Genomic DNA, 13,966 nt, shown 5'->3' with positions numbered 1-13,966 from the left:
CTTTATTGGGAAGGATCAGTCTCATGAACAGTGTAACAAGAGCATTCAAGTTCCTGGTGGGGCTTCTGGGCTGTACGGAAATCCTGAAGCGCTCACACTTTTTATGTTCCCGGTGTGTTGAAGAGTTTGAGATGGTTTTGGACATCACGAGCTCAAACACTGCTCACCATGAAGAACCACAGAGCTTGCAAGTAAAATACAGGAAAGATGTCCTGTCATTTGGTGAAAGTATCGAAGAGCAAGGAAATCCTTTTGTTGATGGTTCAGAACTTGTTGCGCTTGACACCCAAGAATCCATGGATCAAGAATTCACATCTCTCTGCCAAGTCCATGAAATTGGCAAAGATCCTCATGAACAATATATTGCACAAACACTCAACAAGGCAACTCTGCTTGTGTCCAACATTATCTGATGTAACATCCTGACCTCTGCCAATCGACCTGACTTATCCAAGGAAGGCAACAAAGCCAGTGGTACACAGAAGAAAAACATGACTTTTATCACACAACATGCTGATACGGAAAAGTTTTTTCGCTTTGAAAATTTGGCTGACCATGGCTCACTTAGATCTGACAGTAAGTCTGATTTTCTGGAATGCATCAAAGCTCCAACTGGTCGGTCATCTCAAGCTAGGCGTGCAACGATTGTTGTGCTGGATATGGCAGCAGCTATTCACATGGTGCGACCTACATCAGCAAAAACTTTTGCTGAGTGTGCTACACATTATCTGATCCCGTTCCTGAAATCACAGATAAATCCAGCAGTTTCCCACATTGATGTCATATGGAACACCTATTCAGAAGAGAGTTTAAAGTTCCTCACACATCAACGTCGTGGTCCAGGTCCACGAACTAGGGTTAGAAGTGGAAGCACACGAATCCCAAAACATGATTAGAAAAGTGAGCTCCTCAAGAACAATGCCAAAAAGAATGAGTTGATAATTTTCCTTAGTGAGGAGATAGTCAAGAATGACTGGAGTGGGAAACTCATGTTCAGTAACAAAGGAAAAAATGTTCTATCCAACAGACAAGCCGACGTTTCATCACTCCAACCCTGTAATCATGCCGAGGCTTATACGGGGATATTCTTTCATCTGGCACATGCAGTAGTCCAGGGCCACAAGATAGCTATTGTTCGTACTGTTGATAGTGATATGGTGGTCCTTGCCATACACTTCTTCTCAAGCCTTGGTTTCTTGGAGCTCTGGGTGTGTTTTGGGAGTGTCAAAAAAGTCTATGACATCCCCATCCATGACATCTGTGCTCACCTTGGATCTTCCAGATCTCTCGCGTTGTCCCTTTTCCATGCAATAACAGGGTGTAACATGACATCACCTTTCCTTGGATGTGGCAAAAAAACTGCTTGGACATCTTGGCAAAACACTCCAGGACTCACAGAAACACTGATGGCATTGATCAATAATCCAAAGCAGCCTTGATTCTCTACAGATGCAGAATCTGGAAAGATTTTTGGTCATCATGTACAGCAAGGGGTGCGGACTGACCAGGGGCAACGAAGCTAGACATCATCTACTCAGGAGTGGTAGAATAACCCTGGGGAACATTCCACCCACACAAACAGCTTTGTTTGAACATCTCAAGCGGGCTCTGCTTCAAGCAAGCTTCTACTGGGAACAGGCAGTTTCAGTTTACCAGACTATTCCCAGCTTCCCCGCATGGGGTTGGCAAAAATAAAACACTGGTATTTGGTTACCACACTGGACAACACTTGAAGATACCAGTAAAGCATGTTCCATCCTGCTGTACTGTGGCTGCGAACAGGTTTGTAAAGGAAACTGTAAATGTAGCAGAGCTGGAGTCCAGTGCACCGGCTATGCAAATGCGAAGTCGGATGTATCAATAATGATGATACTTAGACAAATACCTTCTACAATGACAGTCCACTGATAACAGACTCATAAAATTTCTTCATTAGTGAACATATTAAGAAACAAACTGAACCGCTGAATGTATATACAATAAAGGTCTGTATTGAGATACATATTTTAGTCCAAAAAATTAATTTTCTAACTTTAGATTGGCAAAAGAACATGTGGTATGTGAAATTTGAGCAGAGATTTAGATTCCTTGAGCTCAAAAACCCATACGAAATGAAATATTGAGTGGCGGCCATATTGAATTTTGCTAATACGGCGACTCCAGTGAATATTGTCTTTGGCGCCCTCAAGAAATTGGTTCAATATGACATCATCTACATCTGTGCCAAATTTCATGCTTGTAGACAAATCTGAAGGATGGTCTCCTTTCAGGCCTGGACTATCTGGGAAATGTAAGAAGCTGTGGAGGTGCATATATTGGTAGTGATCACCAGCTCCTCATTTTCACACTGAAATTAAAACTAGAAACACCCAATAGAAATGTAGATAAAATACATAGGTTTGATACAGCTAAGCTTTTAGAGGATCAGCACAGAGAAACATTTGCAATTGATTGCAGAAATTGATTTGTAGTGTTAGAGACTTATAGAGACGAAGAGCAGACAATTAACGAAGAATAGTGTGGCATTAAGAACACACATCAGTCAGTTGTTAGTGAAGTTTCGGACATGCAGTTACATGGAAAAAGCCATGTATATCAAATGACAAAAAATGATTGTTGAAAGTTTTTGAGGAAGTAATGAAGCTTACAAGGTAGAGCATGCTAAGTATTCCAGTACTGATAGTGATGTCAAAAGAAAAGCCAGAAATGACTGGAGCAAATATTTGGTTAGATAAGCATATAAGGCTGACATTAGGGATAAGATGCTCAATCTTCATTATTAAGGAAATTAAGGCATGCTCAGATCTCTCTCTCTCTCTCTCTCTCTCTCTCTCTCTCTCTCTCTCTCTCTCTCTCTCTCTCTCTCTCTTAGGAATGCAATAAAAATGAAGCACTTACGTCTCTTCTCTTCCTTTAACACTCCTTTTATCATTCTATTTTCTCTCTCCGTCTATTCTCTCTTACAGTGTTCACTCTAGAGAAAGGGTGAAAAAAGAAGAAAATTTTTTTACCAGCTTTCTACCGATCGCGGGGAGACCATTTAAAGGATGAAAATAACTGGTCTCATCCTGCAATCCCTCAGCCTCACTACTTATCATTTCGGAAACGAAAAAATGAATTGGAAATAGGTCGTTTTCAATTAAAATGATCCAGGTTTGGCTGCAGCAGAATATATTACCAAAAAGGATTTAGCTTTTTTTTATTTATAAAGAAAGTTATCTTTTATTATTTGACTTAGCCCAGATTTAAGAAAAAAATTCCCAGTAAAGCATTTTTCTTTTCCGTATTTCAATTTTTTTCTTTTTATCGATTAAACTTTAAAGTGTTCCTGCAAATAGAATTTCTTCGTCTAGAACTCTAGATGGTTTTAATTTTTCCTCTCCTCAGAGGCAATCATGGCCTTATTTTTCATTTATTTATTTTTTTATTTTTTCTTTTTTTTGGTTTCTCAGATGTAATCGAAGACATTTCCATTTGCACCCGAGAAGGGAATATTATTTTTTCAAATCTTAGAAATTATTTTTAAATAGGGTTTTCATTATCCAGTGTAAATGACTTTCGAAATTATCTTTTCACAATATTTATTTTGTGCTCAAGTGTCTCTAGTATACTCCTTTATACTGAATAAGTCATTATCATTGGCTTTTTAGGTAGAATAGAATTTCTTCTTGATATTCCAAATTATCTTAACATTGCAATAATTTTTTGCTTTTTTATTCACTACTTTGTTTTCAGTTATGCATATATATATATATATATATATATATATATATATATATATATATATATATATATATATATATATATATATATATATATATATATATATATATATATATATATATATATATATATATATATATATATATATATATATATATATATATATATATATATATATATACTATACTTTTACACAATTAATTAGTCTTGACACTCAATGAAAATAGTTAACCTGTCAATGATACAAATATACTTCACGTGTGTACATAAATCTCCCTGGACCAGTTACATAGATTTAGACCATACCAACACTCACCACAACATAATGAGTTTAAATTTCTGGCCCAGTTTGCAGCAGCGTTTTAACACACTACACATGTTATAGGCTGGGGCACAAAATCACTTTGGAGAGGACACACTAGAGGCAATTGCAGAGAGAAAGATTAACTTTGGCTTGTTCACAGGACAGGCTGGTTCTCTCCGGCTGCTATGCATCCCTGTGAGTGCATTTAAATGAATCCAGTGACTTCTACAATATTCTAATAGATTATTCTCGTGGCTACGCAGCCGGCACCCGACAACACCAGAGTTACCAACTAGAAATATATTCAGGGGACAAGCCTTGGTTTCAAGCAACTCTCTCTCTCTCTCTCTCTCTCTCTCTCTCTCTCTCTCTCTCTCTCTCTCTCTCTCTCTCTCTCTCTCTCTCTCAGTTACTCCGCTCACCTACTGTTCTCGGAATAAAATCTAACACCGGGGTTTTCAAGAACTTTCTAGAACTCATTGCAAATATAAGAATTGCGTATTTTCTCACAAACCTGATAAAATACCTAATAAAAATATAAAAAAGATTTACATAAGCCCTTGTTCATATCTTGTATGGATCATATAGCACTCTTAAATATATTACGTAACACTTCGCAACAAAATGCGTGAAATGAAAAGTTAATTCATAAAATAACGTAAATATACATATACTAATTTGAATGAAAAAGACGTTAGCGACAAAAGTCTTACGTAATTTACGTATAAAACTAACTCACCTGACTGGATGGCCATTCACCTCTGAAATAAACAAAAGATGCATAGATAAAATATGTGAAGAAATTATTTACTCTAAGCTAAACCAGCTTCATATATATATATATATATATATATATATATATATATATATATATATATATATATATATATATATATATATATATATATATATATATATATATATATATATATATATATATATATATATATATATATATATATATATAGATATATATATATATATATATATATATATATATATATACAATGTTTTGTTCATGTGTTTCATTTGTGTATTTATGAGATGTTTAGCAAGCTCGCACGGTGAGTTCCACTCATATAGGTTTAAGTAATGTATGTAAATTACATAAGACTTTCGTAATTCATTAAATTGTATTTCCATTCAGTTTCGTATGTCTAAATTAACATTATTTGTAAAAAGGAACTTTTCATTTCATGTATTTTGATACAAAATCTTATGTAAACATATTTAGGTATACTGTATCACACACACGAGGGATTACACCGCTTTTTATGTTTCCACGTGCTTAGAAAGTTCTTGAAGATTCCAGATATAGATTTACTCTCTTTTTTTGTCATAAGAAGTAGGTGGGCGGACTTACAAGAAAGAGGGTTGCCTTGAAAGGAGGGCTATTATCCCTATTTAAGTATACTACGTTGGCAACTTCACGTCGCAAGGCCTTGCCCTCCACATTACTAGAATGATCTATTAGAATTTCTTAGCGGAATTAAGTACATGTATATAGCCCAGGAATGCATAAGCAACAGAAGAGACCCATCCTATCCCTTCAAAAGAGCTAAAGTTCGTCTACAGTCTCTCCTCTCAAGTTTGTGTCCTCTCAAAGGTGAATAAGTTTTTTACCCAACGTCTATATCTTATAATGTTTTTCAAACTTTGGTGGAATTTATTGAATATAAATTCAAGTATAGTATGATAATGTAAGTACATTTAGAATAAAAAATTTTGTTACTGGACCTATAAGATCTAGTTTAAACATTGAAGTGTATTTATTTTGCTTATCTGTTCAGTAACCTCGTGTGAGACAAAGGACGTAAACGTAACAGTTATATTAATGTAAATCTAATCTAGTGTTTAATCTTTAGAATTTTAGTGTTAACTATTTCCTTTAATTATCATTAGTAAATATTTGCATAAAATTAAATTTCCTCTGAAACAAGTGATTGTATGATTTTCATAACGTAACATCTTTTCGTCTTAGGTGATTGTATAATTTTCATCACGTAACATTTTTTTGTCTTAGTCTAAGGTTTTGATCATATTTACTATTTCTAGTGATTTATTTGTAGTGATAATTCTTTTGAAGCGTTGCAATTTTTTATACAATATATTTGTTCTTCTAAGGTGTGTATTATTTTAATCATCATCTTTTACTAAGAGTATTTTGCTCGTAATCCCTGTCTAAGAACCAAAGTAAGAGGTTGGTTTTGAATAGTTCTTATAAAATAATCACCAAGTTTTATTTTGAAAGTAACATAAGACACCTTTCAGTGTTCATATATAGTACCCTTTGGGAGTTCCATATTATTTTTAGCACTGGGGTATTATTATTCAAGTGTAACAGACTCACCTAATATAAACAGGTGAGTTTGGAGCTCGGGAGTTTATGTGATTCTGACTCATATTGATATATATATATATATATATATATATATATATATATATATATATATAAATATTATTATTAATACCATATTATGGCTCCTAGGTCTAGGAACCACCAATATATTTTACTATGGCTCGCGACTGGGAACCAAACATATGTAATAATCTATACTACGACTGACAAGTTAATCAACCTCTCGAATTCCAAACTCATTTGTTTGCTTTTACATTAAAACTTTCACAGTTTGAAATATTAATACACTAATTCTGAGACAGTTAAATAACTCCCAGAGAGCATTATATAAAACACTAAATATCCAGAGGTCTCTAATTTACACTCCAAAACAAACTGGGTAGTTATTCTTAAGGATTATCTAAAACTTAATTTGGTTCTTAACAGGATACGAGCTAATATGATTCTAAACAATGCTGATTTGAATATACATTCTTTATATAAATAAATATATACTATATAAATTACAACACTTAAGAAGAATTTACACATATTAACTAAATCACTCGAAATATTAATTCAGAACAAAACTTAGAATAGGACAAAAGTGTTACGATCTGAAAATTATATATTAACTTCACTTGAACTATTATATCTGGATAAACCCTAGACTAAGAAAAGAAAAAGGCACATATGAAAAATATTACAATCTCTTGTCTCACTTCAAATGAAATCTGAAAACAATATTTAGGTTTGACACTTGAAATATAGATAACCAGATATAAATACATTTATATATATATATATATATATATATATATATATATATATATATATATATATATATATATATATATATATATATATATATATATATATATATATATATATATATATATATATATGATAAATTTTGCATATTTAGACGTGTTTTTCATATTCAATTAGCAACGATGGGGAAGATGGGTTGATTTCAATTCTAAGTACAAAACACCTAAATTCGACAGGTATAAGTACAGAAGAATTGTCATTGACTTTTATCTTTCTTCGTGGCCATGTGGTTTATTCACTGTCTGTACAAACTTGCCGACCAGGGTTCAATTCCCGGCCGGACACAAGCTCTTGTCTTTGTGTGATTTCGCCTGGGGCTCTGATCCCGAGGTTATTAAGAGAATCCAGACATTAATGAATCAAAAATATATATGGCTTGTTTGAGTATGAAAAACACGTCTAAATGTGCAAAATTTATCATTAATCGAATGCCAAGTAACAAACTACCAATTAGCTACGATGGTGAAGATGGGTTGATTTCAATTCTAAGTACAAAACACCTGAATTCGACAGGTATAAGTACAGAAGAATTTTCATTGTCTTTTATCTTTCTTCGTGGCCAAGTGGTTTAGTCACTGTCTGTACAAGCTTGCCGACCAGAGTTCGATTCCCGGCCGGACACAAGCTCTTGTCTTTGTGTGATTTCGCCTGGGGCTCTGATCCCGATGCCGTTAAGAGAATCCAGACATTAATGTATCAAAAATATATATGGCTTATTTGAAAATGAAAAACACGTCTAAATGTGCAAAATTTATCATTAATCGAAGGCCAAGTAACAAACTACCAATTAGCTACTATGGTGAAGATTGGTTGATTTCAATTCTGAGTACAAAACACCTGAATTCGACAGGTATAAGTACAGAAGAATTGTCATTAATTTTATCTTTCTTCGTGGCCAAGTAGTTTAGTCACTGTCTGTACAAGCTTGCCGACCAGGGTTCGATTCCTGGCCGGACACAAGCTCTTGTCTTTGTGTGATTTCGCCTGGGGCTCTGACCCCGAGGTAGTTAAGAGAATCCAGACATTAATGTATCAAAAATATATAAAGCTTATTTGACTATATATATATATATATATATATATATATATATATATATATATATATATATATATATATATATATATATATATATATATATATATATAGATTTGTATTTTGATCTGGTTATCTATATTTCCAGTGTCAAACCTAAATATTGTATTCATATTATATATATATATATATATATATATATATATATATATATATATATATATATATATATATATATATATATATGTGTGTGTGTGTATATGTATATATATACAGTATATATATATATATATATATATATATATATATATATATATATATATATATATATATATATATATATATATGCTTATATACAAATATATTCATATACGCATATATACACACATACTACCGCTTGAGAGTTATTGGATCCTTTGACTGGCCAGCCAGTTCAGCCAGTCCTACATTTGATCACTCTCTCTGGTTATGGATCACTTTCCCTTTCCCTACATATACACATTCTCCTCTATGCCCATACATGTGACAACACTGAAATTACCGAACAATTATTCTTCACTCTTTACAATAACTACGGCACCTAATTGTTCAGTGGTTACTTTCCTCTTGTTAAAGATAGAGGAAAAACTTTAACCATGGTAAGTATCTCGTCTATGAGAAGGACACTCCAAAATCAAACCATTATTTTCTACTCTTAGGTAGTGCCCTAGCCTCTGTTCCATGGTCCTACACTGTCTTGGGTCAGAGTTCTCTCGCTTGAGGATACACTTGGCCAAACTATTCTCTCTTATTTTTATTTTTGTTGCTTCTATTCAACTGGTGTGTCGGGCAGAGTTAATAGAAGGACCATTAATGTCTGGTGGTATATCAAGAGATTTTCTTTCCCTTATCTGTTTCATTATCTTTTCAAAACCATTGTTACTGCTCACCCTTCAGTTGAAGTGGCTATCTTGGGGAGGTGGGGGTAGTATTTAGCTTTGCGTAGTTTATCGGTTTCGCCAAGTTGATCAATTTCTCCGACTTTTTATCGTTAGCATATGGATTTTATCAATCACTTTATATGCATTTATGTACTATGTTTTTGCTATCATTATTGTTAAGTTAGTTTTTAAGTATGAGGAATCTTTTCATGCCGTTACTTCTAACATGTCTGAAGACATTGTGAAAAATTCGGGTTAAATACATCTTAGAATTTGTCAGTGCAGTCGAATGATTGTAGCATTCGCGGTCTGCATACAAATATTCATGAACTTCCAGTTGTGCCCAGACGGTATAATAATCTTTTGTGCTTAGAGCCTTTGAATTCTCAAAGGAGGCACTCATCTGAGGTACTTATAACTGGTTTTAAGGGTCCAATAATTTTGAAAAGTGATGTCATTCCTAGGACCATGGGGATAGCTGTGTATACTGGGACAGAGTACCTTGCTCCTCAAAGGACCTGCTTTGAATGTGAATGTCATGAGATTCATATGCTAAAAGCTGTGACAGATATAACAACTTCTATTTGTGTTCGGTCTAAGAGAACCCGGACATGGATAATTCAATCTTTGATTGTCTTCTTACCGTTATGGTTAAAATACAAGAAGATAGATAAATCGCTTTTGTTGTTGTTGTTGTTGTTGGTGATTTCTTCTACCGATTTCCATGGCTTCAGAGCTTCAGACTTTGCCTCTGAATCAGGCTGTGAGCAAATCATAAGTGGAGCTACTCACAGGTTTGGTAACTACTTGGAACTCGTATACACCAACTCCCCGTGTGGTATATCAAATTAGGTTGGTTCTCCATTTGGGACATCTGATCATGCCTTAATTTCCTTAATAATGAAGATTGAGCATCTTATCCCTAATGTCAGCCTTATATGCTTATCTGACCAAATATTTGCTCCAGTCATTCCTGGCTTTTCTTTTGACATCACTATCAGTACTGGAATACTTAGCATGCTCTACCTTGTAAGCTTCATTACTTCCTCAAAAACTTTCAACAATCAATTTCTGTCATTTGATATACATGGCTTTTTCCATGTAACTGCATGTCCGAAACTTCACTAACAACTGACTGATGTGTGTTCTTAATGCCACACTATTTTTCGTTAATTGTCTGTTCTTCGTCTTATAAGTCTCTAATACTACAAATCAATTTCTGCAATCAATTGCAAATGTTTCTCTGTGCTGATCCTCTAAAAGCTAAGTTGTATCAAACCTATGTATTTTATCTACATTTCTGTTGGGTCTTTTTAGTTTTAATTTCAGTGTGAAAATGAGGAGCTGGTGATCACTACCAATATCTGCACCTCCACAGCTTCTTACATTTCCCAGATAGTCCAGGCCTGTAAGGAGACCATCATCATTAATAATTTTTCCTTCTAATGATATTTCATCGCCCATTGTATACTCTCTTCTCATCATCTCTATCTTTCTACTATTTATCTTGAGCCCAACCTCGTGTGATATTTCATGCCTTCTAATTAGCAAGCATTGAAAATCATGTGGTGTTCTGCTAAAAAGACATCATCATCAGCATATTCTAGGTCTGCTAATTTCTTATCACCAATCCAGTAAAATCTTAATCCACCATCTCTGACTGTTTTATAGATTACAAAATCTACGACGAGGATGAACAACATTGGTGATAACACATTCCCATGGAGTACTCTGCTGTTCACTGGAAATTCATTTGATAGGACTCCACTAACATCAACTTTGCACTTGCTATGCTCAAGAACAGACTTAATCAAATTCAAATATTTGAGAGAAATTCTATAATTATATAGGGCTCACCACAAAATTGGCCGGTGCACACTATCAAAGGCTTTTCCATAGTCCACAAATGCCCTCAGAAGTGGATTTCTATATTCTACGCATTGCTGTACAGCATATCTTAAAATGAAAATTTGGTCATTGCAACTTTTACCTTTTCTAAATCCTGCTTGTTCACCTCTCAGCTTTTCATCAATCTTTCTCTCCAGCCCCTTTAGAATAAGCATACTATATATTTTCATAACAACTGATTTAAGTGTTATGCTTTTGTAATTATTATAATCAGTTAGGTATCCTTTTTTTTCTTTTACACCAACACTCCTAGCCTCCATTTATCAGGTTTTGCCTCTCCATGCTACATTCCACAAAATAATCTTTTAAGTATTCTTGAGTCACTCCAACTATAATTACATTTCATGATCTTCTATGGTTTCAACTATGGAGTACGTAAGTAAAATTTCATACCTAAGTAAAATCCCACACACACACACACACAAACACACACACACACACACATACACACACATACATATATATATATATATATATATGTATATATATATATATATATATATATATATATATATATATATATATATACTGTATGTATATTTATATGTATATATATAAATATATATATATATATATATATATATATATATATATATATATATATATATATATATATATATATATATATATATATATATAATGTATATATATACATATAAATATACATACTGTATATATATATATATATATATATATATATATATATATATATATATATATATATATATATATATATATATATATATATATATATATATATATATATATATATATATATATATATATATATATATATATATATATATATATATATTTATGTATATACATATACATAAATATGTATATATACACATAATATATATATATATATATATATATATATATATATATATATATATATATATATATATATATATATATATATATATATATATATATATATATATATATATATATATATATATATATATATATATGCGTGTGTTTGTGTGTGTGTGTGTTTGTGTGTATGTGTTTATGTACTCTTACGAAGCTGGTCTATTATAGAGTAAATATTTTATTCATGTATTTTATTTTTGTATCTGAGATATGTATAGCCAGCTCGTAAGGTGAGTTCCTCTCACAGAGGTTTAAGTACTTCTATGTAAATTACATAAGACTTTGGTTACTCGTTTAATTATATTTTTCATTCAATTTAATATATGTAAATTTACCTTATTTTTAAGAATTAACTATTTTGTTTCACATATTTTGTTACGAAGTCTTATATAACTCGATTAGGTATGCTGCACGACACATACGAGGTTTGAACACGAGGTATTACATTCTCTTTAGGTTTTCACATGATTAGAATGTGCATGAAATTTCTTGAAATAGATTTACTTTTTTTTTTAAATGTTTTGAGGAGTATGTGGGCAGAGATAGTTGAGAGAGAGAGAGAGAGTTGCCATGTTGTGCGTTGGAACTAGTCTGCTACTTGATTATTTGGTAACTTTATCGTCGTAAGCCATGCCCCCTGGTACTTCTAGTAGGCCCGACTGTAAGATTCTGGAATTAATCTGAGTCCATATAATGAGCTTCAAAGAAATGCATAAACAGCAGAAAAGATCCAGATTGTCCCTTTTGAAGAGCCAAAGTTTCTCCTCTCTCCTATCAAGTGCATCAAGTGTGTGCCCTCTCAAACGGAATCAATGATTTCTATCCTACATATATTGTTCATAGTGTTCAAAAGTTAATGAAACTTTAAATGTTATTTCAAGTGTATGGTGTTATTATTAGTACTTGTTTGATATAATTATTTGTAACTGACCCTATGAGATTTAGGCTAAACAGTGAAGTGTACTTATTTGGCTTATATCCGGTTACCTCATGTGATCCATAACACGAAAATGTATCAGTTACATTTACGTAAATTCATTTTAGTGTTTAATCATTAAAGTGTTGAAGTGTTAACTATTTTCATTTATTATCAGAATTGAATATTTCAATAAATTAACTTCTACTGAAGCAAGTAATTGTATAATTATTTCAAAAAATCTTTGAATAGTTCTTATAAATTAATCACCCAGTTTTGTTTTGAGTGTTAAGTAAAAGACCTTTGGATAATCAGTATTTTTATATATTGCTGTCTGGAAGTTACATAATTTTCTCAGAGTTGGGTATTAATTTTCAAATAAAACAGACTTATATAAAAATAAACAGGTGAGTTTGGAGCTCAACACTTTATGCACTTTATCAGCAGTGTGAATATATATATATATATATATATATATATATATATATATATATATATATATATATATATATATATATATATATATATATATATATATATATATATATATATATATATATATATATATATATATATATATTGTTATGAACCGCCTTAATGGTTCAACAGGTTCTTTAAAAAAAACTAAAATAATTGGGACTGGAATGAACCAATGGACTGCAACAACCAAAGGGGTGGGTAAAACAGAAAATACTCAAGTACCTTAACCTAGTTTATTTTACAAAAAAAAATATACAATAACTACAAGTATATACAATAATTACAATGAGTACAGGTATTGGGAAGCACAGAGACAAAAGATCGTTACCACAAAATCAGCTAAACTTTAAAATCACCAAATATAGTTTACTTGAAGTTAACGTACATGATAAACAATTATCAAAATTCATAAACAACAACAAACAGTAAGCAGCAGACATGAAAATTTAATAAATGAAACTTCTCATTAATATACAAATAATAAATACGAGCCCATGCACTGGCTCTTCCAACATCCACAAACAATCCCTGATCCTCGAGGACGTCCATCGAACACTGCGGGAACTACCACGACAGTGTCGATACAACAGCCACTTTGCTGCCACCGAAGAACAACGCTTCCAAACCATCTCGA

The 13,966-nt window shown here is 32.4% G+C and overlaps 1 protein-coding gene across 1 annotated transcript in view; it reads left to right on the top strand.

The window, feature by feature from the left end:
• Positions 1 to 491: 491 nt before the first annotated feature.
• Positions 492 to 13,966, top strand: part of LOC137619855 (protein FAM200C-like) — a 22,915-nt gene continuing 9,440 nt past the window's right edge. Inside the window, exon 1 of the mRNA XM_068350145.1 lies at positions 492 to 857. Within this exon, the coding sequence (XP_068206246.1) occupies positions 492 to 857 (366 nt within the window). The remainder of the gene's footprint in view (positions 858 to 13,966) is intronic.

The sequence above is a fragment of the Palaemon carinicauda genome, chromosome 26 (genome assembly GCF_036898095.1).
Source record: "Palaemon carinicauda isolate YSFRI2023 chromosome 26, ASM3689809v2, whole genome shotgun sequence".
NCBI classification, from domain to species: domain Eukaryota; kingdom Metazoa; phylum Arthropoda; class Malacostraca; order Decapoda; family Palaemonidae; genus Palaemon; species Palaemon carinicauda.
The sequence above is the reverse complement of the archived record's forward strand: the minus strand, read 5'-3'. Positions and strand labels throughout refer to the sequence as shown.